Raw genomic sequence first — 26,136 nt, forward strand, 5'->3', positions numbered from 1 at the left:
CGTTGATTCATCATCACATCAGACTAGCGTTTGATGCCCTCAGAAGCACCTGGTACTGTGGTCTGTACTAAAACCGTCTCAATGTGCCATGCTCCAAGTTAAGCTTCATGAACTACCTTATATCAATAATTTTTACTGCTGCACATGAGGTATTTTGTAACAGCCCTATCATGGCTTTATGAAAAGTCACAGATTGCAAACTCATAAGGATGAGTTTAAAGAGTTGTTTTAATGTTTAATTTGTTGATTTGCTAGTTCATGTGAAAGTGGACAGTGCAGGAAGGTGGGGGTGAGTCCTTGTCTCTCAACTCTGGGAGGGGCCCCGATGTGCCTCTACCTGCCCAGCACACCTGTCTTCCTCTCCTTAGATCATCTCGTCTTCCTCCACGCATGAGTTGCACTTGGCCGACGTGGAAGAAATGTGGACCGGCTCTCGCCTCTCTTTTCCCCTGGCACTTTGAAGCCTAAAGTGTGATTGCTCTTGGATCGTGGCCGCTTTCCCTTGAACGTTTTGTCATGAAAAGCAGGTTGGGCTCTCAGCTTTATCCCATAGCCAGTGATCCAGGACTAAACCAATCAGCCTGCTCTCTGCAGGATACTCTTAGCAACCAGAGAGAGTGAGGCATCGAGCAGATAGGGGCTTCCTCTGCTCTAAAACACATGTCCCTTTGTCTTCCCTGGATGTGACAAACACATCGATCACAATAATTTAATAACAGTCGGGAATTCAATTGTACTGCCATGCTTTGATTTAAAGTTGGTCAATAAGAGTAAGTGCAACCACAAGCAACTGATGATGAGATAACCTTGCTGCGATTTTATATGGCTTTTTTTGTTGACAATTTGCAATTAATCAGAATTCTTGGGGGAGAGTTAAGTTAGACCCTGTCTGAAAAATCTGCCTGACAATCTGAAAAGTCATTAGCAGCAGAGACAGTTAAGTGACAACCCTTAAGCTTCACTTATGCTCTCATTAAAAGTTTGTAACGGCTTTCTTCCTGGGATGAAGGAGAGGACCAAAATGCAGCGCAGTTAGTGTTCAACATGTTTAATCAGATGAATAAACGGTAACACTAATACAAATAACAAAAGTGAAAACCGAGACAGTCCTATCTGGTGCAGACCACAAACACAGAGACAGGAAACAACCACCCACAATCCCCAACACAAAACAAGCAACCTATATATGATTCTCAATCAGGGACAACGATTGACAGCTGCCTCTGATTGAGAACCATATTAGGCTGGACACAGAAACAGACGAACTAGACACACAACATAGAATTCCCACCCAGCTCACGTCCTGACCAACACTAAACAAGCAAAACACATAAGAACTCTGGTCAGGATGTTACAGTACCCCCCTCCTGAGGTGCGGACTCCGAACGCACCCCTAAAACTCAAGAGGAGGGTCTGGGTGGGCATCTGTCCGCGGTGGCGGCTCCGGCGCTGTCTTTGTCCCCATCCTTAGCGTCCTTTGAGTGGCGACCCTCGCCCCCGACCTTGGCCTAGGAATCCTCCCCAAGGCCCCCACATGATTTAGGAGACAGCTCAGGACAGAGAGGTAGCTCAGGACAGAGAGGTAGCTCAGGACAGAGGGGCAACTCCGGACAGAGAGGTAGCTCAGGACAGAGGGGCAACTCCGGACTGAAGGGCAGCTCTGGACTGAGGGGCAGCTCCGGACTGAAGGGCAGCTCTGGACTGAGGGGCAGCTCCGGACTAATGGCAGCTCCGGGCAGACGGACGGCTCAGATGGCGCTGGGCAGACGGACGGCTCAGATGGCGCTGGGCAGACGGATGGCTCAGATGGCGCTGGGCAGACGGATGGCTCAGATGGCGCTGGGCAGGCAGGCGGCTCAGACGGCGCTGGGCAGGCAGGCCGCTCAGACGGCGCTGGGCATGCAGGCCGCTCAGACGGCGCTGGGCAGACGGATGGCTCAGACGGCGCTGGGCAGGCAGGCAGCTCAGACGGCGCTGGGCAGGCAGGCCGCTCAGACGGCGCTGGGCAGGCAGGCCGCTCAGACGGCGCTGGGCAGACGGATGGCTCAGACGGCGCTGGGCAGGCAGGCAGCTCAGACGGTGCTGGGCAGACGAGCATAAGAACTCTGGTCAGGACGTTACAAAGTTGATATTATCAGTGTTCATTGCTGCTATTACAGACTGCAAATTACACCAGCCATATGCACAGTCCCGTGACACCAACGAACATCATCCATCTTCACAAGACATTTGGCAGAACTTTAGTCGGATGTTTTGAAGTGTCACTCTAATGGATGAGTATTAATGATATTGTGCGTTGTTCCCAATCTCTGTCATCTAAGGTCCTGTACTAACACATCCACAGTTAAATCTGATAGTTGAGCCAGTTCAAATGTCCTTTAATTAAAACCCTGTCCCGTTAGGCTAGGCTATGCTAGTCAGCTTTTTTGATGAGGATGCTCCCGGATCCGGGATGGGTATCACTGAAAGGTTAAAAAGAACATTGAAGGCTTTTGTTATGTATGGTACATGTATTGCCTAACACTGCACTAACCTAAATAGCTGCTCTTTATGTTGGTCTTATACTGCGGAGTATTGGCATTTCTCATTCCAACATTCCTTGCATTGCTTCTCTTGTCCTCTTTGGAACTATCCCTTTACATTTACATTTGTAAGCCGTAAATACGAGCTCAAACAAGCCCATTTCAAACTAAAGTCAGTAATGGGAAAAGAGGCACAACAACGTTGGTGGGTTTTTTAAATCCATGGAGATTGTTCATTTCGCCCCCCAATGTTGAAGGCCCACTAATGATGCTGTGATTTTTATTTAAGCCTGCTGTGGGTTTTACAGGCTGCCATGTGATCCAGGGACCTGGGAATACCTGAGAGACCAGTGAAGACTGGTGTGAGCCACTGCCATTGTTGTCCTAATGCCTCCTTCAATTATCCACAAGCAGCTCATTTGTACACGAGCCCCTTACTGATGGCTAAACCACCCCTGCTGGTTTTCCACCAATTTCTCCCCTGATTAGCTGGATCAATGGGCATTAGAGGAACCCGGGACAGACCAAACACAGCAGGAAGGGGGGGGATCTACTTTCAGACATCCCAGAAATCCCTCTGTCTACCTGTGTGCCAAGGACAAATGGAACGGAGATGGCCATTCAGTATTCAGTGCTAACCCAAACACAATGTTTATTTACCCACCCTTCAAACTAGACACTTTTAATCTATTTTCCTTTTTGCTTTAGAAAAGGCAAAGCCAATAAATGACTGGGGGCTGCTGGAGCAGAGTGAACGTTGATGCCTCACTGTCGCACGCACACACACGCACCAATAAACATGCTCACAGGTTCATCTTAACATAGAGATTGTCCAGGTATTTCTGATGTTTGTCTATTGACCTCTATAACTGTGCGTAGGCTTTATTTAGTGTTTGAACAGGTGTGGATGAAAGCCCCACTGGAGAGGAGAGAGAGGTGCTGTCCTCTGACTAGACAGTGATTCACCTTCCCCTGGTGTTGGGAGCATGGCTTTGGCCAGATGTCTCCTGCTGATGTTCTGGAACTGATCAAAGGTATGCAGCTCAAACCGCCAGTCTGTGGTGACAACCATGACAGTGGCGTGTTCTAGCCGCCGTCTGATCCGATAAGCAGTTAGCGGGGTGTGTTAGGTGATGCGTATCTCCGGATTAATTGACACACCTGTGTTTCATTCACATCATAGACAGTCAGTCCTCATCATGATCAACTCATCAGAGATCCTTCAACACCAGGGCCACAGCTGGGCTGCTTGGGAAAGGTGTGGATGATCTTTAAGAGTATGCACAGCAACGTGAGTTGACTATGTGAGAGAAAGAGTGTGTGTCTGACTGTCCGTGTGTGTGTGTGTGTGTGTGTGTGTGTGTGTGTGTGTGTGTGTGTGTGTGTGTGTGTGTGTGTGTGTGTGTGTGTGTGTGTGTGTGTGTGTGTGTGTGTGTGTGTGTGTGTGTGTGTGTGTGTGTGTGTGTGTGTGTGTGTGTGTGAGAGAGTGTGTGTGAAGGTGTGAGACCTAATTATTGTCTATAAGTTTTGTAGTGGATACGTGTAGCTCTTATGTGAGAGAATGCTCTCTCTCTGTCACGGTCTGTTGGAGTACAGTGCTGTATTACCTTCCTTCCAGCATGTGTGGAAATTTACTTTGAGGCCCCGTACTAAGCTGTGATTTGGGACAGTTTACCTGATGACATGAAATAGGGATTGAGTAACACTTTAACTTATTACATAGTAACAAAACCTGCTTGCATCTGTGTATAACACTGGTAATACCTGTTTATAGGTTTATTAGATTTTATTTAAATGTATTTAAACTTGGAAAATCCCATTGAACCCCCAAGGCCAATTTTACAAGGGAGCCCTGCACACAATCATACAAATTCACAATATTTACAATTCCAACGCTTGCGGTGATCATTATTCCCATTAAATCCCTATCGATTGGAATCTCTATGTCAATGTAATCTTTATGTTAGGATTGTGTATATTACTTGGAGAGAAAGAGGAGACGTTTTAATAAAAATAAAAATCTGGGTGACATGAAATCGGTGCAAATTCCAGTTGAAGCTTAGCTGTGAAAGTTATCTGTTTTCAAAGGCCAAGGAGCCCTGACCCACAGCCATTGTCAGTGAACTCTGTCTTCAGCCGAAGACCAAACAAAACCTTCTATTTGAACAGGTGATCCTATTTTAGATAGAAGACTAGTAGAGACTAGATGGGACCACTTTAGTCATTTAATGACAGCATTTCCATTGTTTTTGTTGAACGTTTCATTTGAAAGATTAGACCTAGCTATTAGGAAAGCATTTATTTTTCATTGTATAAACTTTTGGGGTGTATAATGACTGCATTTAGTGTATCTAACATCCAAAATGAACATCAGATCAGGAAATAAGTGTTAGGTAAACATTTTTGATCCAGCTAATTGTCGTCATTCAACTTCATGTCAACTAGGTGGTGTAATTAGCGTGAACTTGTTTACCTTGGCAACAGTGGCTCTGTGTTTGGCACCTCTGAGCTTGTTTTGATAATCTGTGAAGGACTGTACAAGTTTGTCATCGGAATCGTTTCTTCTTCTTCTGCTTGACAACTATTAATTGAAAGACGAGCGATATTCTCAAATATTTGTGGTGTACGTGTTCAACTGAACGTTCAAGCTTTTTGTTTTTTAATGTCATTTCCACACCTTGACGTCTGATCCATCACTTTGATTGAAATTTCCGAAGCTAAAAGATGTCTTAACTTGTTCAAAGTAAACCTCAGACACCAAATCCATGCAGAGTGCAACATGAAATGGAGGGTGGAAGCTGCTGCTATAATGTAAGTTGAATGCAAAACCTTGTATGGGATTGGTGTGTTGAAGAGGATAAAGTGTACATTGTGGTTTTAAATGGACTTTGATTGAATGATACCATGGTGTGAAAATCTACCTGGAGATTGATCATGGGTCAGATTCACATTCCTGTCTCCATTTCTCTGAAGCCCAGCCCTCTCTCTCACACCCAGGAGTCAGTCTGGGCCCACTGTGAGTCATGTCACTGCTGAGGAAGGAGGGGGGAATAGCAGGATAGGAGAGAGAACTTCGCCAGACTAAGGTGAGACCCCCTTACCTGCTGAGTGCAGTCCTCTCTCGCCTCCCCACCCATCACCTGCATCTCACCTGAGCTCCTCCTGAGTCTCCATGTCAACCTTCATCTTAGGTATCCTTCTGGATCGAGAGTCAATGTATGGCTGATGACTGCAATTCATCCCTCAGAATTGATGGTGGAAGATTCTGTGACTTCTTTCATTCTGGATCTGGTGATGTACTTCATTAACAGCCCTATTTGATTTCACTGTGGTAAAGAAGCCTCAAGACTTGACCTCTGCTCCATCTTGTGCCAACCTCAACAAGAATGTTTACTCTGATGTTGTGAAGTGCTCCTGAGATACGTCCCATTGTTTTGGTATCAGACTGTCCCCTTTATACCAGTGGATTGACACTTAAGACTCTGGACTCCTCTAAGAGCTTTTGGATAATGTTTGGCCCTGGGCAGTTGGTCTCCACTCTTCTACCTGCGGTCTTCCACTCCTCCGCAGCTCACTTCTTCCCTGCGTTCCCCACCAGACTGGGCTCCCCTCCACAGATCCTGATCCCTGGGCCCCTGATCAGCTATGAGTCCCTGCGGAGTTACTTGCAACCAGAGCCCTGCAAAGAGGCTCTGTTCCTGGCCACACAGGCAGCTGGGATGGGGCAGTTCACGGCCAGCATGGGTGAGTTTCTGCCTTAGAATGTCAGAATTACTGTAACTTTGGAGAACACATGGATATTTACATTCATGTGTGACAATTTATTACAGATACGTGTTGGCTTATTAGTTGGTGGAATGTGTTTTCTCATAGAGACTCATTGAGCACTATCTAATGGCAGTGTAAATGTTTACAAAAGATTTTCCTAACAGCTCCTAACTAACAATCAATTATCAAGCACGGTTAAAGAGGGCCTAATGAACGGCGGCGCTAATTATCCAATCTAGAGCCATTAGTTCCTTGTCAACCGTTGGCGATTGTGTAATTGGTGGTTGTGCTGTGCTTTCCAGATGAACAGAGGCCAGTGAAGCAGCGTCGTGCGCGGGCCAACTACAGCAGCTGGCAGCTGGAGGAGCTGGAGAAGACCTTTGAGACCACCCACTACCCTGACGTCTTCATGAGGGAAGCCCTGGCCCTCAGACTGGACCTCATCGAGGCCAGAGTGCAGGTACGGTCCCAACACCCTCTTCCTTACAAACCATTTTCACTAATGCATGAACTCTGATTTCTAGAAGCCATCTTTGTTTCTATCAGCTTTCATGCCACAATGTTACTGTATTTTATATATATACAAATATTATTTGTTTATGACTACATCAAAAAAACAGTTCAATCTAGTGGATACTGAATTTCTTTTTGAAATTAATGTTTTGCATTGTAAGAGATTTCACTCTCTCATATTCTACATATTACATTGGTTCTATTTTCACCAGGTGTGGTTTCAGAACCGCCGGGCTAAGATGCGGAGGCAGCTGAAGTTGCAGGGCCAGCTAGGAGAGCCATTTCCCAGGAAGAACAATGCTGAGGACACAACAGACAAACCCAACAAGAGCTTACCGGAGCTAGAGAACTCTGACGGCGAGCACTGGGTGAGGAGGCAGGAGAAAGGAAGCTATCCCTGGACTAAAGTACCTCGTTCTGCTGTGGTGACCACCCCCATACAGGGTATGATTCAGGGGCCAGCAGGGGAATGGGAGGGGATGGAGGGGCCCAGTCCAGAAGAGTTCCGCTGCTGTAGCATTGCCAAGCTGAGGGCCAAGGCCAGGGAGCACGAGGCTGAGATCCACAGCACTGTGGCCAGGTCAGGAGGAGGAGAGACATCAGCACTGCAGACACAAACACAGAACACTGACGACAGAGAGAGCAACTGATATGGCTCTTTCTCTCTGCATGGCTTTGCAAACAGGTCCCTAAGACCTCATTATGGTTGAGGCAACTTGCCTAAATACCCCATCCTTGGTTTTATTCATTCTGTTATTCAATGAGGATATGAACTAACATTTACAAAAGGTGCTGATTTTTTGTTTAATATTATATGAATGTATTGTGTTTTGAAATACCATTATTTTTCTGTACTGGACAACTTTTTCTATCAACAATCACGTGTATTTTAAATGCTCAGACTAGGAAGAGGTGAATGCTTTCCAAAATATATAGTATATCCATAATAACATCTTATAAATATATAGTATATCCACAGCAACATCTTATAAATATGTAGTATATCCACAGTAACATCTTATAAATATATAGTATATCCATAGTAACATCTTATAAATATATAGTATATCCATAGTAACATCTTATATATAGTATATCCATAGTAACATCTTATAAATATATAGTATATCCATAGTAACATCTTATAAATATATAGCATATCCATAGTAACATCTTGAAATATTATCCTTAATGTTTCTTTACACTTTGGCTGAACAATTTCAGTTTCTATCATGAACTATCTTGAACTCTTGAACACATGAAACAAAGATAACATTGTTATCGTTTCACATTCCCCACTGAGGTGGTTCATTTTATTTAACCTTTATTTATCCAGGTGAGTCAATTCAGAATAAATTCTTTATTTAATAAATTCATGATTTTTCACACCTAAATAAATCTGTACATAATAGATGTAAAACTCTGATATACAGTCCTGACCTTCATCCATCACCTCAGGGTCTTTAGATATTCTGCTGTATTACTGGTGACTAAATGTTCTTACATTAGCCATCAGATTAGGGTCAAAATCAAAAGAGGAAACGCTCTGATGACTTCTCAATGATCTCATCGATGACAAGCCCAACCCTGGCCGGGGCTATCCTGTTACCTTCACTGCAGACCGAGAGGCAGGATGTCTGCGTGCTGCCACAGGCCCTCGCAGGAAACAATGGAAGTGGCTGAAAAATGACTGCCCCCAATGACAGGAACGCCTTCTGAAGATTACGAGGCAAAAACATGTTGTTTTTTTGCTGAGAAAGATAAACTTTTTACAACAGTGCTGTCATTTAAATACATCAGAGAGGCTATCACTGTTTGTATATTTTATCAGTATTGTCGAAATGTATATCAAGATGACTCACATATTGTATCGTCTTGAGCTATACTGTATATCGATGTTTTAAAAAAGTACAGTCGGCTAAAACATATTTACATGATGGGACTATAAGAATAGCCTGTATCAGGCTGTGCTTCTACACCTGCATTGCTTGCTGTTTGGGGTTTTAGGCTGGGTTTCTGTACAGCACTTCGAGATATTAGCTGATGTACGAAGGGCTATATAAAATAAACTTGATTTGATTTGATATCATCATTAACACTACTTTTCCAGAGTTGGCACTATTTGTCCTACTAAACCGTATTATGTTGATTTTCAGACCATGGAAAGAGCAGCTGTTCCAAGTCTAATGGATTTTCAGCCTCACAGTCAGAGCACTTCCTTCGGGCTTAGACGTTGGCCTTTTTTGTATAGCCAATCTCCTGTATGACATGAACAGCCTTTAGTTCTGTGGAAGAAACATGGGATATGACACCACTTGGCCAAGGTCACTGCAAATTCCAATGCAGAATCTGGGGATATGAATAGGGAGTTGGAAGGATTGTAATGAAAGGAGAATGTAAATCTTGAGTACAGGGCCGGCCCTATCCTTTTGGGGGCCCTTTTGACAGCGGAGAGAAACATTTTAAGTTTTTAAGTTAATTTCCTGCAATTCTACACATTTTGCCATGGGGCGGAGAGGAAAATGTGCAGTTTTACAAATCATTTACTGAAATTCTACATATTTTGCCATGACTTATAGCATGTTAATATGATATCTGATTGAGAGTGACTAACAAAATCAAAGGGGGGCCCCTGGAGGTAAGGGCCCCTGCACACATGCCCTTTGTGCCCGGTTGGTAATTAATTTGCCCATGACTACAAGTTTAGATAGCTGGGTAGACTAACTTACCAATCTAAAAAATGCTAGCTGACGAGCTAATTGAGTGACTGACATAGCAAGAGGAAAACTGCTAATGCACAACGCATGACATTGCATCTTGTGTATTCTACTATTCTAAAGCTCAACATTAAGATGAGTCCTCGACTCATTTTTTTTTAGTTGGGGGCCCCATAAAGGCCGGGGGTCGAGAGCCTATGTCACTTATGCCCAGGGCCGGCTCTGCTTGAGTGTTAGTTTGAGTCTTCTGTATGTTTTCAGAAGTCTCTCTGTAGTCTAACAGTGCCCCCCTCTGGTAATGAAATCTCTTCTCCTTTCATGGGCCTTTTATCAGTTAGATTTGCTCACCTCCTCCGTCCTCTCTTGCCTCCTTTGTAAAGGGAAAAAGTTAATCGAGGACAGTCGGCGAGGAGGGTGAACGTGGATGGAAATGCGCTTACTTGAAATGATACGGTCCTTCTCCACTGACTCGTCATTAGGAAAATTACGTTTACTGGGGTGGATCCCAAAATAAGTGTAAAGTGATCAAAACAAGTTAAGTTGGATTTTATAGATAAAACAAACAACGAGTAGAACATTGTTTTTAAACATGTGCATGTTTTTCTCCTCTGACAAATCAAAACGCTGATTCAAAGGGGGTGTGGAAGATTTCAAAACCCTTCCGCAGTAAGATACACATGAATATCCTTGATGAAAATTGGCTATCGAGAAGGGGAGGACACTTTTTCGTTTGCCTACTAATGACTTGACACACTCTTGACCAGTTATAGGTTTCCTGGTCATGGAGGAGAGAGGACAGAGGACGGTCTTTTGCCCAAATGAGAAAACCCCATAGGTATTATTATAACTGTCCTTCCTTTATTCAATCATTATTGTATATTCATTGTCAGCAGGATATTTATTGCCAGTGTGCATTTGCTTCAGTAATAATTAAACTATCCATATCTTTATATTCTGTAGATCAAGGTCTGGTAACACATATTTTGCTATTATGTTAAAACAATGAATATAAAAAAACATGTTAATACAACGTTTTAGTGTAATTACAGTGTTACTACACACGTTTTTCCCAATGTATTTTGTTTTCTTTTTTTGGTATGTTGTTCCTACTTTGCATTAGGCTACTTGTATTATCTACACCAAGTAAATGTTTTTTTTTGCTGTTTGTAAATATATCAATGTCCATCTAATCTCTTTGTAGACTATGCATCTAGTTGAGGTTGTCGAGATCTTGGTGGCTCAGTTTCTCCTATGTTGGGTCATACTCAAATTTCAAAAAAGTTGTTCTTGATTGTTGTCCAATCTCAATTAGAGAGTATCCCCCAGTCACTCCATCTTCATTTGGGCCCATCTCATTTGGGTCAAATTTGAAACCACCATTGGTGACCCAAAATGGGTCAGTGGGTCTGGATTCTGGGTTAATTCGTTTCATGGAGACTTTAAGCCTCTTCCGAGTTTGCAACATGTCACTTAAAATATGTATCATTGGTTTCTTGAATGAAAATGCCCCATATGCAAATGAGCAAACAAGGGCTCAGCCGAATCCTTTGTATTCATAGCCTAATTGAGTTGCTCATTAAGGCTTCAACACTAATGTCTGCTCATTAGTGCGTTAATGTAGGCCTATAGCCTATTTTGTCCATGAAAATTATAATGATATTAAAACCACACAGACTTCAACAATAGTGTAAACATTGATTATATATATATATATATATATATATTTCTATACCAATGATTACCTCTCTGAAATAGACTATTCAGGACATAATGCAAAATGAATATTTGATAACCGGACAGACACTTAAAAGGACCGATTAATTGCCAACACTGTGATTATTAAAAAGTGCAATTATGTCACGGTGTAAAATGATAATTAACAGCGTTAATTAGGCTAGTGAACCAAAGCCTCGCCCCCTTGCGTCACGCCAATATACTTTTTCATGAGGTATGCAATGGTAGCATATCAGTCGCGAGCATCAGCTGATGATTGAGCACTGAATAGTTTGAACGGGCTTTACTTTCTTGGTAATCGGTATCTTGCTTTCTACTACCTGTACATCACCTGAAATAAGACATCACACCCACTGGTTGCATACTTCTCGTTTGTATAGATATTTTTTTGGAAGTCAATTATTTGACAGGACGCGCTCCGGGAAGGATGGCTGCCATCAAGGCGCTTCAACAGTGGTGCAAACTTCAGTGCGATGGGTACCGCGATGTGGCTATCCTCAACATGACAACTTCTTTTAGGGACGGGTTGGCGTTCTGTGCGCTTATCCATAAGTACAGACCGGACCTAATGTAAGCATTATAATGACTTAAAATACAGATTTGGGTGAAGAATTGATGTATAACGTAATGGTTAATCAGGTGCAACAGATCATTAGCAGCTGCAAACAATCAATACTTACAAACACTTCGATGGGCATTCGCTGTTAAAGTTAAAGTTAGTTAAAACTTGTAATATTTTTAATCATATTATGAATAACCGACCTCGGTGTTTCCAAAACTCGGTGCACGTTTTTATTTTTGCCATAACACTACACAGCTAATTTCAAATGATCAAAACTTGATTAGTTGACTTGAATCAGCTGAGTAATGTTAGGGCAAAAACCAAAACGTGTAACGTTACCGAGTTTGGGAAACCTTAGCCTACTGTCGCCGTACCTTATCATAACCAAACAACATTTAATGTTTTTGTCATAGTCTTCTACTTTGCAAACACATTTTGTAGCTTAGACTATAGCTTCAAATCATGATTTAGAAAAGTAATGTTCTCATGTAACGTTAGGCCTAATGTAATCCCTTGAACACTACATACAATAGAAACGAAGCGCTATTTGCTATCATGTTCTATTTATTTTGAAGGAACGTATTCCCAGTGGCTTCCTGTCTCAATGGTGTCGGAAATCCCTCTAGAGTCCCTTTAGCCAGAGGATTGACAACATTTTGGTTGCAATTTTTAATTTTTAATTTAATCTATTTTTATCTAGGTATGTTCATAAATTAGGCTAGATTAGAATGTTCGTGTTTTTTTTTTTTTTACAATAGTTTCATGTAGGTATGCATGTGATCCTCTATTTTTAATCAATACATTGCATAATGTCACATGAATGGAAATAAAATGTGCCCTAGTCAAATTTTTTACAGAGTTTCCAGGTTGGGTCAAACATCATTCTTGTTTAACAAGAGAACACATTTGATTTTATGTACTAAATGTCTGAAACAGAAAGAAGCCTCACAGCATAACCTTTCCCACAAGATTTCTTGCTGTACTAGTGGACTAGAATATTATCTTTGATGTATCCCAGAAACCTTGTTATTTTCCTTGAACAGGGCAGTTAGTCACCCAAATTCACAGAGAATAACCTTTGATCAACCTCCACAATGTGAATTATTCATTTCCCTGTGTTCTATATTCAGAGACTACGATGCCTTGAATAAAGAGGATGTTTTTGACAACAACAACTTGGTAAGATTTACTGTGTATTTATGCATGTAACATCATTACAGTTAAAGGGTGTACATTGACATGACCAAACTGGACTGTTTGGCCATCTTATCAGGAAGTCAGTTGGTTTGTGTTTGAGGTGATTGCATTGTTACAAATGCATCAAGCCCTTTGTAACATTCAGGCCTATTTTTATTTGCGAAGTCTCCAAAGGACTAGAATTGTGCACAAGTCAATTCATAGTTATTTTTGATATATACCTCAGAAGTGTTTCTATTGAACTGGGCCAAACACATTTTGCTCTGAAGGGTGATGTTGAATGCAACTCATGAAAATAATGTGATTGCTCACCATAAACGTGACCTATTGCTTGTAGCATGCATAGTATGTAAACGCAGTGGCCAAAAGCAGAACGTCTTTCCCAGTTGATAACTGGACAATATGTGTTCCTAGGATTTCATGTCCCAGGCAAGGTTATTCAAATACCAACCGTAGTTTGGTAAACCATCTCTGCTTGGGGTGCTATACAAGGTCTGTCCCATGTTGCTGTTTTATTGTGAGAAGAATGTCATCTGCGAGTTGTACGGAGCGTGTCAAGTCAGTGTGTGTTACACTGCCTAACAATTCACTTGGTAGTGACTTTGGCTTGTTACACTCATTTCTATTGATACTTCGACAGATGCCGGCTTAACTATTAACACCTGAAGAACATTAGATACTATGTTTGACTTGGTTGTTTTTAACTTGTTGTTAACTCTTTGGAATTATTTGACCAATTGTTTTGCCCCCCCCCCCCCCCCCTCCTCCTTCATAGCAGGAAGTGTGTTAGGACTGTTTGGATAAGAATGAGTCAAACAGCAGCACAGCTGGGACTTGTCCATAATTTAGTCATTCTCTCAGTGCTGGTTTCCTCAGATTTAGAGGATTACAGACCTCATAGTGTTCTATGCTCTCCAGGATCTGTTGCAAAACACTAGCTGCTAGTCGTGCCGATCCCCCACAGCGTCTGTTAAGAACCTGAGTACCAGAAGAGGCTCCCTGGGTTATTCATTATGAATGAGGCTTACTGTTATCCGTGGGCCACTCGATCCGCACGATAAAGGTCCATTTACAAATGTTAGACAGTATGGTGAGACCACACTGCTTGGGGGGTTGCATAAGAAGAACATGTTTTAAGCCACAAAGAAGAGGTTAGTTTTTTTTCTTTCGTTTTAGTAACGCTAGTCTATTTGACCAACCAACTAGGAAGGAATTCCCCCATGGTGGAGTACAAACACCAATGTTGTGTAGCTACTTCTTTTTAGTCTGAGGTAATCCCATACACATTGACAGTAGTCCTCTTTATTTCATGACAAGGAGGTCCCAGTCCTTCATGTGTGTCAGGTTTCTCTCAGTGGTGGGTATCTGTCACTACAGACTCAAATATGCATTTGTTTTGTCCAGACTCTGTTTTGTTACAGTACAGCAACAATGGGCAGTTCCGTTTCTGTTATACAGAGAATCTGGCCTTTCTCCTCCTGCTCCAACACGAACGGATATGCCATTCTGCAAGGCTGTACTTTAACATTTTAATGAGCACATCCAGGTTGATCCCAAACAATGCCCCGTTGTCCTTCTCCCTCCTTGTTCCCAGGGCTGAGTGTGCACAGGAAATGTGCTATTCATTATTCACCCCCTGTCCAGACCTCCACGGCATGGGGCCACAAACAGCTGCTGGCTGGACTTCACTATTTTCTATTTCTGAAGACACCATTTTGTCTGGCTTATGTTTACAGTTAAATTAAGTAGCTGCTTTGTATATTAAGAAACCCTCAAGAACATTGGGAAAGTGTTATTCAAATGATGTTAGATTTTTCCTTATCACCTCTGCTTTGTAAATGTTCAAAAAAGGTTAACGTTGTACATTTTTACAAACGTATGTGTTCTGCTTGCTAGGGGGTACTCCAATACACCTGACCCCTCTTGTTGTCTCTGGCTTTAGGGTTGATTAATAAAACAAGTGTTTATTTCTAACTTCAGGCTTTCCGGGTTGCGGAGGACAAGCTGGGGATTGCTGCTCTGCTGGATGCAGAGGACATGGTGGCCCTGAGGATCCCAGACCGACTGAGCGTCCTGACCTACGTCTCCCAGTACTACAACTACTTCCACGGACGCAACCCTAGTAAGACTGTCTGACTTGAGGCAGCTTTGTTACATTGTAGCACTAGCCTATATGTTGCACTATAAGTGTTGTTTCCTAGTGAGGTGTTCCTTAAGGTGATTGTGGGAAATAAACAGATGTGTTAAATCGGGTGAAAACGTTGCTTCAAACCCGTTTAGTGTAATGTGCCTGTCCTTACAATCAGTAGTACATTTAAAACTTGTCAAATGTTTTTGTTTTTCAAATATTTTATGGTTATTGGTTTATAAGATATTGTATATCCAAACTATTTCAGTTTCACATGCACAAAGAATCTCTACTGAGCTACTGGTTCAGGTATTGTAGACTAGAGTATTGTGGCTCAACCCTCTGATTTCTGATGGCCAATGTTGTTTTTTCCAGTTGGGGGGGTGGGTGCTGTGAAAAGACCAGCAGAGGGCTCCAAGGAGGAGCCGTGTGGAAAGAAGAATCTCCCGGTGGTGGCCAAAACCATAGTGTCTAAAATGGCCATAGAGAATCGCCCACCTCCCTCCTCTCTCATGGTGAAAACCTCCCCCAAAGCAACCAGAGCTGCTGTTCAGGTTAGGAGTACAAATGGTTCTTTAATGTCTATTTAAAAAATATGTATTTATATTTATCAGATGTTTGACAGGCATACATTTAGGTGAACTACTGAATGTACACTATATATACAAAAGTATGTGGACACCCCTTCAAATTAGTGGATTCGGCTATTTCAGCCACACCCGTTGCTGACAGGTGTATAAATTCAAGCACACAGCCATGCAATCTTCGTAGACAAACATTGGTAGTGGAATGGCCTTACTGCAGAGCTCAGTGACTTTCAATGTGGCACTGACATAAGATGCCACCTTTCCAACAAGTCAGTTTGTAAAATGTCTGCCCTGCTAGAGCTGCCCCAGTCAACTGTAAGTGCTGTTATTGTGAAGTGGAAACGTCAAGGAGCAACAATGGCTCAGCTGCGATGTGGTCAGTCACACAAGCTCACAGAACAGGACTGTCGAGTGCTGTAGTGTGTAAAAATCGTCTGTCCTCGGTTGCAACACTCACTACAGAGTTCCAAACTGTCTCTGGATGCAACGTCAGCACAAGAACTGTTCATAGGGAGCTTCATGAAATGGGTTTCCATGGCTAAGCAGCCACACACAAGCTTAAGATCACAATGCCAGCGGTGGCTAGAGTGGTGTAATGTTCGCCACCATTAGACTCTGGAGCAGTGGATATGCTTTCTCTGGAGTGACGAATCAGGCTTCACCATTTGGCAGTCCGACGGATGAATCTGAGTTTGGCCAGGAACGCTACCTGCCCCAATGCGTAGTACCAACTGTAAAGTTTGGAGAAATAATGGTCTGGGGCTGTTTTTCATGGTTTGGGCTAGGCCCCTTAGTTCCACTGAAGGGAAATCTTAATGCTGGTTTGTCAAGCTCTGTGTGGAAAAACCTGACTGGCCTGCACAGACCCCTGACCTTAACCCCATCGAACACCTTTGGGATGAATTGGACCGCCGACTGCGAGCCAGGCCTCATCACCCAACATCAGTGCCCGAACTCACTTATGCTTTTGTGGCTGAATGGAAGCAAGTTCCTGCAGCAATGTTCCAACATGTAGTGGAAAGCCTTCCCAGAAAGGTGGAGGCTGTTATAGTAGTAAAGGGGGACCAACTCCATATTAATGCCCATGATTTTGGAATGAGATGTTTGACGAGCAGGTGTCCAAACCTTTGGTCATGTGTATCTAAACTCAGCAAAAAATGAAACGTCCATTTTTCAGGACACTGTCTTTCAAAGATAAGTTGTAAAAATCCAAATAACTTCACAGATCTTCATTGTAAAGGGTTTAAACACTGTTTCCATGCTTGTTCAATGAACCATAAACAATTAATGAACATGCACCTGTGGAATGGACGTTAAGACAATAACAGCTTACAGACGGTGGGCAATTAAGTTATGAAAACTTATGACACTAAAGAGGCCTTTCTACTGACTCTGAAAAAAACAAAAAGAAAGATTCCTAGGGTCCCTGCTCATCTGTGTGAATGTGCCTTAGGCATTCTGCAAGGAGGCATGATGACTGCACATGTGGCCAGGGCAATAAATTGCAATGTCCATACTGTGAGGTTCCTAAGACAGGGAGATAGGATGGACAGCCCATCGTCCTCGCAGTGGCAGACCACGTGTAACAACACCTGCACAGGATCGGTGCATCCCAACATCACACCAGCGGGACAGGTACAGGATGGCAACAACTGCCTGAGTTACACCAGAAATGCACAATCCCTCCATCAGTGCTTTGGCTGAGAGAGGCTGGAGAGAGCCCCCCCCCCCCCCCCCCCCCCACCACAGAAATGTCTGGGAACTTGCAGGTGCCTTGGTGGAAGAGTGGGGTAGCATCTCACAGCAAATCTGGTGCAGTCCATGAGGAGGAGATACAAAGCAGTACTTAATGCAGCTGGTTGCCACACCAGATACTGACTTACTTTTGATTCTGACCCCCCCCCCCCCCTTGTTCAGGGACACATTATTCCATTTCTGTTAGTCACATGTCTGTGGAACTTGTTCAGTTTGTCTCAGCTGTTGAATGTTATGTTCATACAAATATTTACACATGTTAATTTTGCTGAAAATAAATGCATTTGGCAGTGAGGACGGTTTCTTTTTTTGCTGAGATTACATGACAAAAACACTACTTTTTTTTCTTCTCTCCTCCACAGAAGACTGAAGTTTTGGTGGAGAGCTCCAATAAGACAGGCACTCTCAGCAGTAAATGTGTTGTGTGCAAATGCCACGTTCATCTGGTCCAACGGCACTTTATCGAGGGGAAGCTTTACCACAGGAGCTGCTTCAAGTAAATGTCCACTTTAAACATAGAAAGCAGCTCCATCATTATGGTTAAAACGTGTTGACACCTTTATGTTGCACCTTTCACTAGGTGCAGTGAATGCTCCATCATCCTCCTGGCTGGGGCCTATAAACCAGGGAAGGAGCCAGGTATCTTCATCTGTAATGATGACCAGAACACTAAGAATGGCTGCAACGAGCCTCCCTCTGGGGTTGTCATCCAAACCGGATGCCCAAGCGCCAATGTTGAATCCAAAAGTGACACCAGCAGAGTCCAGTCTGTCTCCCGCTCCACCTCTGTGCCTTCGACCCCCATCAAGGGGGTCTTGAAGCCTGTGGAGACCACCACCCCAGCTCCCCAACCCTGGACCAGCTCGGCCCAGAGAACCCAGGCAGCACGGCAGAGGTTCTTCCAGTCATCTACCTCAGCCCCAGAGGGCCCCTCCAGCAGCCAGAAGCCCCCAGCCCCCTCAGGACTGCCGAGGGTACCCCTGAGTCCTGAGGAAGAGAAGAACCGAGCCAGGGCTGTCATTACCCAGAAACTAGTTGAAGCGAACTGCAACAACAATAACACCAGATACTTTGTTATCCGACCAGCAGAAAGAAGGTGAGAAAAGGCCTATGGGTTTACCTACAGGCTTTTAGTCTTGTTTAAGTGTGCACAGCCACAGTTCATATCATTTTGTGGATGTCAGCTAATACTAAATGTACACTTCCAAACCTAATGGTGATAGTATTGCTTCCCAGGTTTGGAGACGTGCTAAGCTCAGCTGACCTCCCCAGCTGGAAGCAGGCTAAATGTGGGCCAGGCACAGCAGGACAACTCTTCACCAGCCCCACCAGCAATAAGGAATTGCTTATCACCGTCAACAAAGCCAGCGCCAGACCAACAACTGTATCCTTCACCACCAAAGGCAAGCTTTTTCAATTCCAGTTCATTTTCAGAACTTTTTCTATCACGATCATGTTTTTACAATGGGTCAAAGGGGAAACTTCAAATGCTGGAACGCTTTCGATTACTTTGTTAATACAAGGGAGTAGCCGCGAACAGCATTTCCTTACAGTTTAACAAAAGTCTGTTTTAAGTGCATGAAAATAAGATGAGCTGCATGTGCATTAGCAGTCTTCACTAACAAGCATTTTTAATTTGGTCATCCCAGCTTGTTTAGCCCTTTTTTAATAGATTTTTTTACATAGAATTGTTAAATTTGATAATGAGCTTGAATCATCCACTCTCCTTTCAAAGTGTATTTCTCTTTGGCAGTAAGTGCAGAGGCTCCTGTTAACTGGCGATCAAAGCTCAAGCCTGTTAAAAATGGACCAGGACTGAAGTAAGTCTGGACTGCTCATCAGTTATCTGTTAATCAACCACTTTCTCTTTCTAATCCTGTACATCCACACAAAGGGAAGGCAGGTATTGTCACCTGGGTGAGAGATTAAATTATATATCTGATCTGGAGAGCTAACCAGTTGGGAATCTCATGTATCCACTCCTCCAGCCTCCGGATTCATCCTGCCTCGCCCTGCTCTGTTATGGCTGATTGGCTCAAATTGCAGCCACTCTCCTCCCCCATCCTCACAAGTCCCAAGGAGTGCTATGCCTGAAATGAACCCTAGTGCAACACTAACTAGTTTCCCAGAGTTCCCTCTGATGACCCCTCCACTGTTTTCTCACCTCCATTATTTCTAAATATTTAAGGTGAGGTTGAATGTTCTGTTTGTACTTACTGTATGTTCAATCCAAAATGGTTGTTTTTCAGGGGGAAGTCCAATATTTTCCTGCTCCTTACATGCACCCTCTTTCTCCAGGACCTCTGACTCTGAGGACCAAGCGATCATTGTTGAGCAACCCAAACCTGAAGCCATCTCGAAGTCTTTCGCTACTAGTATCATCGTCAACATCAGCTCTACCTCTCCTCCGATTCCCCCAGCAGCCTTCACCCCTCCTCCACCTGGCCCGGTGTCTCACAGAGCTCCGTCTCCCAAGCAGCCCCGTTGCGGCTCTGGAGGCTTGGGTACATGTTTTTTATTATCCTCTATAGTTGGCAGAGTAGTGATTAGTGTCTCGTAAATGATTGAGTAAACATTTTCGATGACTTGTTGGGATGTTAAATTATCGCGCTTCACCTTCTAGGTACTAAAAATGGGAATTATTCTACTCCTCTGTTGTCCACTCCTCCCCTGGTTCCTGTCTGGCACAGGGTTCCCACTCCCAATAAGCCTCACCACAGCTCTGCGGGATCGGGTAAAGACAAGAACTCGGTTCAGTGATTGCATCGCAACAATGTATTTGGAGTCTATATTGCAGTTTAATAATCGGTTACATTTGTTTTGTTTTTTAGGCTCAACGGATGGCAATTATTCTCCCCCTATGTCTCCTAAACAGCCTCGCCAGGGTTCCACAGGTTAGACTGGGCCTTCACTTTCTATTACCAGACATTGTCTCAACCATTGATGTTTTTGTTATGTCTTAGCCTGTTTATTTTCAGAAGTTAAGTCTTATGTGACAATGGCTCCCTGAGTGTCAGCCTTCAAATATGTAATAATCCTATTTTATCTACCTCTTAGGCTACAACAATGGAAAGTATTTGTCACCCACCAACACCTCCCAGTCTGAAACAAGGTGCCCCTCAGTAAGTTGTCAGTTATGTCTCGTACATAAATAGTGGCATGTTACTAGAGCTTATCAGAGGCAATAACTATCCTATGTGAAAATATGTAATGTTCTTATGAAATTCAGGTCATAGTTAAATAATTACACAGGATTAGCAATTGGTGGTGACACAATGGGTTTTTCTTTGTTTTGTTCAATGTAAGTCCCATCACATCCCTATGGACCAGATGGTGAAGGAGCTGCGTGAGATTGAAGACAGCCTGGGTGACTTGGAGAGAAAGGGGGTGGAGATGGAGAAGAGGCTTCGCAGCTGTGAGGAAGGTACTTTCCAAGGGACTGCCCTTTACTCCCAGTGTCACTCCTTCCTTTGTTGATGTTGACTAATAGCTTTTGTTCATTTGCCAAAGCAAGTGGGAGAAAGGTCCTCTGCATACACTTTCTCCCTTTGACATTTTAGTGAAGTTATTGGTTTCGGCACTGGTCTGGCTTTTGAAGGACTTAACTGTGTGCAGAATCGCTTGTCGTTTATGTTAAAGAAGACGGACCATGTTTCAACCCTAACTGGGTATTTTTTTCAGCACAGGATTTTGAAGGACACCATGGGAGAATCTCAATTGCTTACTCCTCACCTCAACCCATTGGATGAGAAAGCCAGAAGCCCCTCCCATTTACATTTACATTTAAGTCATTTAGCAGACGCTCTTATCCAGAGCGACTTACAAATTGGTGCATTCACCTTATGATATCCAGTGGAACAACCACTTTACAATAGTGCATCTCAGTCTTTTAAGAGGGAGGGGGGGGTTAGAAGGATTACTTTATCCTATCCTAGGTATTCCTTAAAGAGGTGGGGTTTCAGGTGTCTCCGGAAGGTGGTGATTGACTCCGCTGACCTGGCGTCGTGAGGGAGTTTGTTCCACCATTGGGGTGCCAGAGCAGCGAACAGTTTTGACTGGGCTGAGCGGGAACTGTACTTCCTCAGAGGTAGGGAGGCGAGCAGGCCAGAGGTGGATGAACGCAGTGCCCTTGTTTGGGTGTAGGGCCTGATCAGAGCCTGAAGGTACGGAGGTGCCGTTCCCCTCACAGCTCCGTAGGCAAGCACCATGGTCTTGTAGCGGATGCGAGCTTCAACTGGAAGCCAGTGGAGAGAGCGGAGGAGCGGGGTGACGTGAGAGAACTTGGGAAGGTTGAACACCAGACGGGCTGCGGCGTTCTGGATGAGTTGTAGGGGTTTAATGGCACAGGCAGGGAGCCCAGCCAACAGCGAGTTGCAGTAATCCAGACGGGAGATGACAAGTGCCTGGATTAGGACCTGTGCCGCTTCCTGTGTGAGGCAGGGTCGTACTCTGCGGATGTTGTAGAGCATGAACCTACAGGAACGGGTCACCGCCTTGATGTTAGTTGAGAACGACAGGGTGTTGTCCAGGATCACGCCAAGGTTCTTAGCACTCTGGGAGGAGGACACAATGGAGTTGTCAACCGTGATGGCGAGATCATGGAACGGGCAGTCCTTCCCCGGGAGGAAGAGCAGCTCCGTCTTGCCGAGGTTCAGCTTGAGGTGGTGATCCGTCATCCACACTGATATGTCTGCATAGCAATGCAGAGATGCGATTCGCCACCTGGTTATCAGAGGGGGGAAAGGAGAAGATTAATTGTGTGTCTGCATAGCAATGATAGGAGAGACCATGTGAGGATATGACAGAGCCAAGTGACTTGGTGTATAGCGAGAATAGGAGAGGGCCTAGAACAGAGCCCTGGGGGACACCAGTGGTGAGAGCACGTGGTGCGGAGACAGATTCTCGCCACGCCACCTGGTAGGAGCGACCTGTCAGGTAGGACGCAATCCAAGCGTGGGCCGCGCCGGAGATGCCCAGCTCGGAGAGGGTGGAGAGGAGGATCTGATGGTTCACAGTATCAAAGGCAGCCGATAGGTCTAGAAGGATGAGAGCAGAGGAGAGAGAGTTAGCTTTAGCAGTGCTCCCCTCTGACCTTCTCCTCCAATGGGTTTTGAGAAGGGGAGAGGATGCGAGGAGTATGCAATTGAGATTCTCCCACTCTATCAAAGTTTATTTCCAAGTTAACTTCCAAATAGACCAGCCTTTATGATTAGATATTTATTAATGTACTTCAATTGAAATGGCCCAGTCCCTCCACTTCTCAGTTTTGAGTTGTGCTCTGATGGTGAGCATGTTATCCCTGCTAGCCCACCTGGGACTTTACACAGGAATCCAAACCCACACAGCCTGGAGGGGAGAGGTGTGACTGCTGAACAGGTTCCATTTCCCTCCACGGCCCAATGAGGCGGGCACAGCCCACATGGGGGCACCTTCTCCCCCTCTGATACTATCCATCCCCCTTGAGTGATAGAGAGGTGGTAGTGAAGAGCTGACCAGCCCCAGAGACTGGCTGCAGACGGAGCAGTAGAAGGCCTGATTGCTCTGCTCAAGGTCACCATCTGGGCACGGTTATATTAATATTATTATCCGGTTCACTGCTTTACTCCCTCACTACTTACATGCTCCTGGCTGTCCTGCTGATAGGAGGCAGGGGGAGTTAATGGGACTCTTCTCTCTGTCCCAGGCCAGTTTGTACTATTGGTTGTGGCTGGTGTGTTTGTATACACACAGCCCTTAGGCACTGACAAAGGCTCAATGTGCATGTTGTACTGGAACAATGTGATTTCATTTTGTTCATAAGTCTTGCACAAATAAATGTCATTTATTTTATGTATTGCCAATGAACTTCCTTGACACTGGCGTTTTGCAGAGGGCGAGGGGGACATTTTGATGGACCCTCTGATGGTTGACTGGTTCAACCTGATCCGAAAGAAGCAGACGTACATTAGGAGGGAGTCTGAGCTTGTGTACATGTGAGTACTTGTCAAGTTAAATGTTACCCAAATGTATATGCACTATTTTGGATTTACAATGGCTTAAACATCACTTATTGCATTTGTCAGAGCTAAGACTCAAGACCTGGAGGAGCAGCAGCCTGGCGTGGAGGGTGAGCTGCGCAGACTGTTGGAGAAACCAGGTAGGAGGCACAATGTTCACACAGCACCTCAACTGTTCACTTTACATCCCCCTAACAGATCAGCAGCTACCGTGTTGTAGTGCTCCTATGTCTAACACAGGTCTTCTTATCCCTGGTGTCACAGATCATCTGAAGTCTACAGAGGAGCGTCGGCGAGAGAGCAGGCTGATGGAGAGGTTGATGGAGATTGTGAACGGTAGAAACGCCATTGTAGAAGGACTGGATGAAGACAGGCTCAGGTAGGGAAATGTTGCAACGTTATTGCTTGTACAATTTGCTGTGAGTTGTGATTCATTTTCTTTTTTAAATATGAGGAGCACTTCAATATCTGCAAGAGTCTCAAGCGGTGACTGGAATGCCACCGAGGTCAAGCTGGATGTGTAACTTGAAAAACCTAAACATGTTCTCCATTTTTAGGGAAGACAAAGAGGATCAGCAGTTGAATGAAATGATGCAGACTCTTGGTGAGTATTTAAAGTGGTTGATTTAAAATGCCCCTGTCTTTAAACCCTGGGATGTTCCTTGCTTAATGTCATTTCCACTCTTTGTTCTGGTGGACAGGACTTAAACAATCCAAAATCAAGAGGAAGTCTTCCTTCAAAATGCTGTTCAGACAAAAAAGTAGTAAAAAGGTCACTGTGAGGGATCCTGGGACTGCGTTTTGATTGTTCTGCTCTGGGGGGGGGTGAGGTATGCGTTTTACCATGTCTGGATTGTTTTTAATTGGGTTTATATTTTCAAGTGATACGGCGTGTGTACACCAACTTGTGTTCATGGCGTTATTGGAGCTCAGCTAATAAGTGACAAGATTGTATGTTGCTGAGCCTGAAAGATCTTGACGGTCCAAGACCAACTTTTCTTCAGCTACATATCACATCAAGTTGGTGTTTCGTCAACAAGTTTTGTTTAGAAAAATGTTTTTGTTTGAGGAGACTCTAGGCTTTCACTCTTCATTTAGTGTTGTTCTTGAGATGGGTCTCATGACACTTGACTGATCATAATGTGATGTTTTGTTCCTTTGCGTTACGGTGTCTAAGATCACAGTTTAGCTCATGGTTTGCTTAACTTTAGTATTTATTTTCACACGTCTAGGTTGGGATTGTTGTGAAGAGGTGTTCAAGAATCACTGTTAGAATGAGTCCAATGCAAAATAATGTAACCGGTATTGTTGCACCGGATAATGGTGAAGGAGAATCCATATCACTTAAGTTGTTAGTATCAAAAGAGGAGCTTGCCTTTATGAGTGATGTTTTTAGCTCCAGTATGTCTAATTTAATACCAATGTCTTTTATGCTTCCAAAAAGTATGTTATTACAAACATCGAGTAACATTTTGAGTGGAATCAGTCTGTAGACCAGTGAAGTGGTGAGCAGTGTTCTACGCTACCTCATTTGAAAGGCTGTATTTCTTCTGTCGTGCTGTAGGTGGCACCATGGTTTTACCGTACACAAACCGGGCAGGAACCTGAATCCAATTCACCACAGTACAGACAGTTAATTTCTTTGCTAATTTTATACATGCTGCAAAAAGTTCCAACTCTGCTGATGCAATAACATTGTGAAAGCTTACGTAGAACAGTAGCTTATAAACTAATGGTTGTATTGAGCTTTTAATCTTAAACCTGGTTTAATTAAACATTCTATACTAATATCTACTGAAGCATTGTTTATGCCTGGTCCATTTTATTGCAGTGTTTTAAGTAAACATTGTTGGCTTTTGGAGTCATCTGTGAAAATGCTGTTTGAGTTATGCACAGGTCCCAATGTCTCGTGACTTTTTAGAATTTGGAAGGAATGTTAAATGATTGTGTACATAATGTGTATTTATATTTTTAATTGAATTGAGTATGCTGTCCAATAAATAATTTGAACATCCTTGGTTTTGAAAGCACTCATATCTAACTTTTTAATGTCTTGTAGAATTTAACTGTTGGCCTTTTTTTACTTTAAGCAATTCTCGGCCATGATATTTTATAGTTTCAATTAACATGTTCCTTGATAAACTGTAGGGGATGTATTTTCAATATGATTTGATTTCTTCACATGTGAGACTGTTCAGATCCTAATGAAAAATCTAAACCGATCCTTGAGTTCTCTCTTAGAAGCACAAAGTTATGGCCTGATTTTTACCGTACAGACCACAGTTCTCATCCAACATGTTTTGGTTCTGGACCAGCTATGCCGGGACCCTACTTAAGTATCAAAGCTCAGAATTGATCATTCAGAGCGATGTACTTTCTGGATTTAATATAGATTTTAGGGAAGGCATCAAGATTTGTTCACGTCAATATATTTGCAGCTACTTATAAATGACATATCCCCAATTGAAGATGCATGAAATTGTGATCACAAACTTGGAACGCATCTTTCTAGCTGAGAGGAACTGGGGATGATATTGGTGCAGTACACCATGTGTGATGTAGGTGACAGTCAAGACAGAATACGTGTGATCGAGTTAATTAAAGCTTTGCGCCCCATCTACTGCAAATGCTTGCGCTTCTGCAATTAAGAATCAAAG

The 26,136-nt window shown here is 43.6% G+C and overlaps 2 protein-coding genes across 4 annotated transcripts; both read left to right on the forward strand.

Moving 5' to 3' along the window:
* Positions 1-5,332: 5,332 nt before the first annotated feature.
* On the forward strand, positions 5,333-8,901 carry LOC139565018 (retinal homeobox protein Rx1-like). The gene is made up of 3 exons (XM_071385024.1): positions 5,333-6,266; positions 6,593-6,750; positions 7,016-8,901. Exons 1-3 carry the CDS (start codon positions 6,032-6,034, stop codon positions 7,451-7,453), a joined length of 831 nt encoding a protein of 276 aa, XP_071241125.1. The 5' UTR covers positions 5,333-6,031; the 3' UTR covers positions 7,454-8,901.
* A 1,381-nt stretch (positions 8,902-10,282) lies between these two features.
* LOC139565065 (MICAL-like protein 2) lies at positions 10,283-25,493 on the forward strand. 3 transcript variants are annotated; one of them, XM_071385094.1, is made up of 18 exons: positions 10,283-10,355; positions 12,947-12,995; positions 14,994-15,135; positions 15,517-15,695; positions 17,846-17,979; positions 18,064-18,579; positions 18,720-18,886; positions 19,237-19,303; positions 19,782-19,987; positions 20,107-20,217; positions 20,315-20,377; positions 20,541-20,605; positions 20,790-20,907; positions 23,353-23,455; positions 23,546-23,619; positions 23,744-23,858; positions 24,037-24,083; positions 24,181-25,493. In XM_071385094.1, the coding sequence occupies exons 1-18, from the start codon at positions 10,339-10,341 to the stop codon at positions 24,282-24,284; spliced, it is 2,277 nt and encodes a 758-aa protein (XP_071241195.1). In that variant the 5' UTR covers positions 10,283-10,338; the 3' UTR covers positions 24,285-25,493. The 3 variants fall into 3 exon arrangements, with proteins under 3 accessions (XP_071241195.1, XP_071241197.1, XP_071241194.1); XM_071385093.1 differs by lacking the exon at positions 10,283-10,355 and adding an exon at positions 11,482-11,824; XM_071385096.1 differs by lacking the exon at positions 12,947-12,995 and having other exon boundaries at positions 10,298-10,355.
* Positions 25,494-26,136: the final 643 nt, after the last annotated feature.

Source organism: Salvelinus alpinus, chromosome 36, assembly GCF_045679555.1.
Source record: "Salvelinus alpinus chromosome 36, SLU_Salpinus.1, whole genome shotgun sequence".
NCBI lineage: Eukaryota > Metazoa > Chordata > Actinopteri > Salmoniformes > Salmonidae > Salvelinus > Salvelinus alpinus.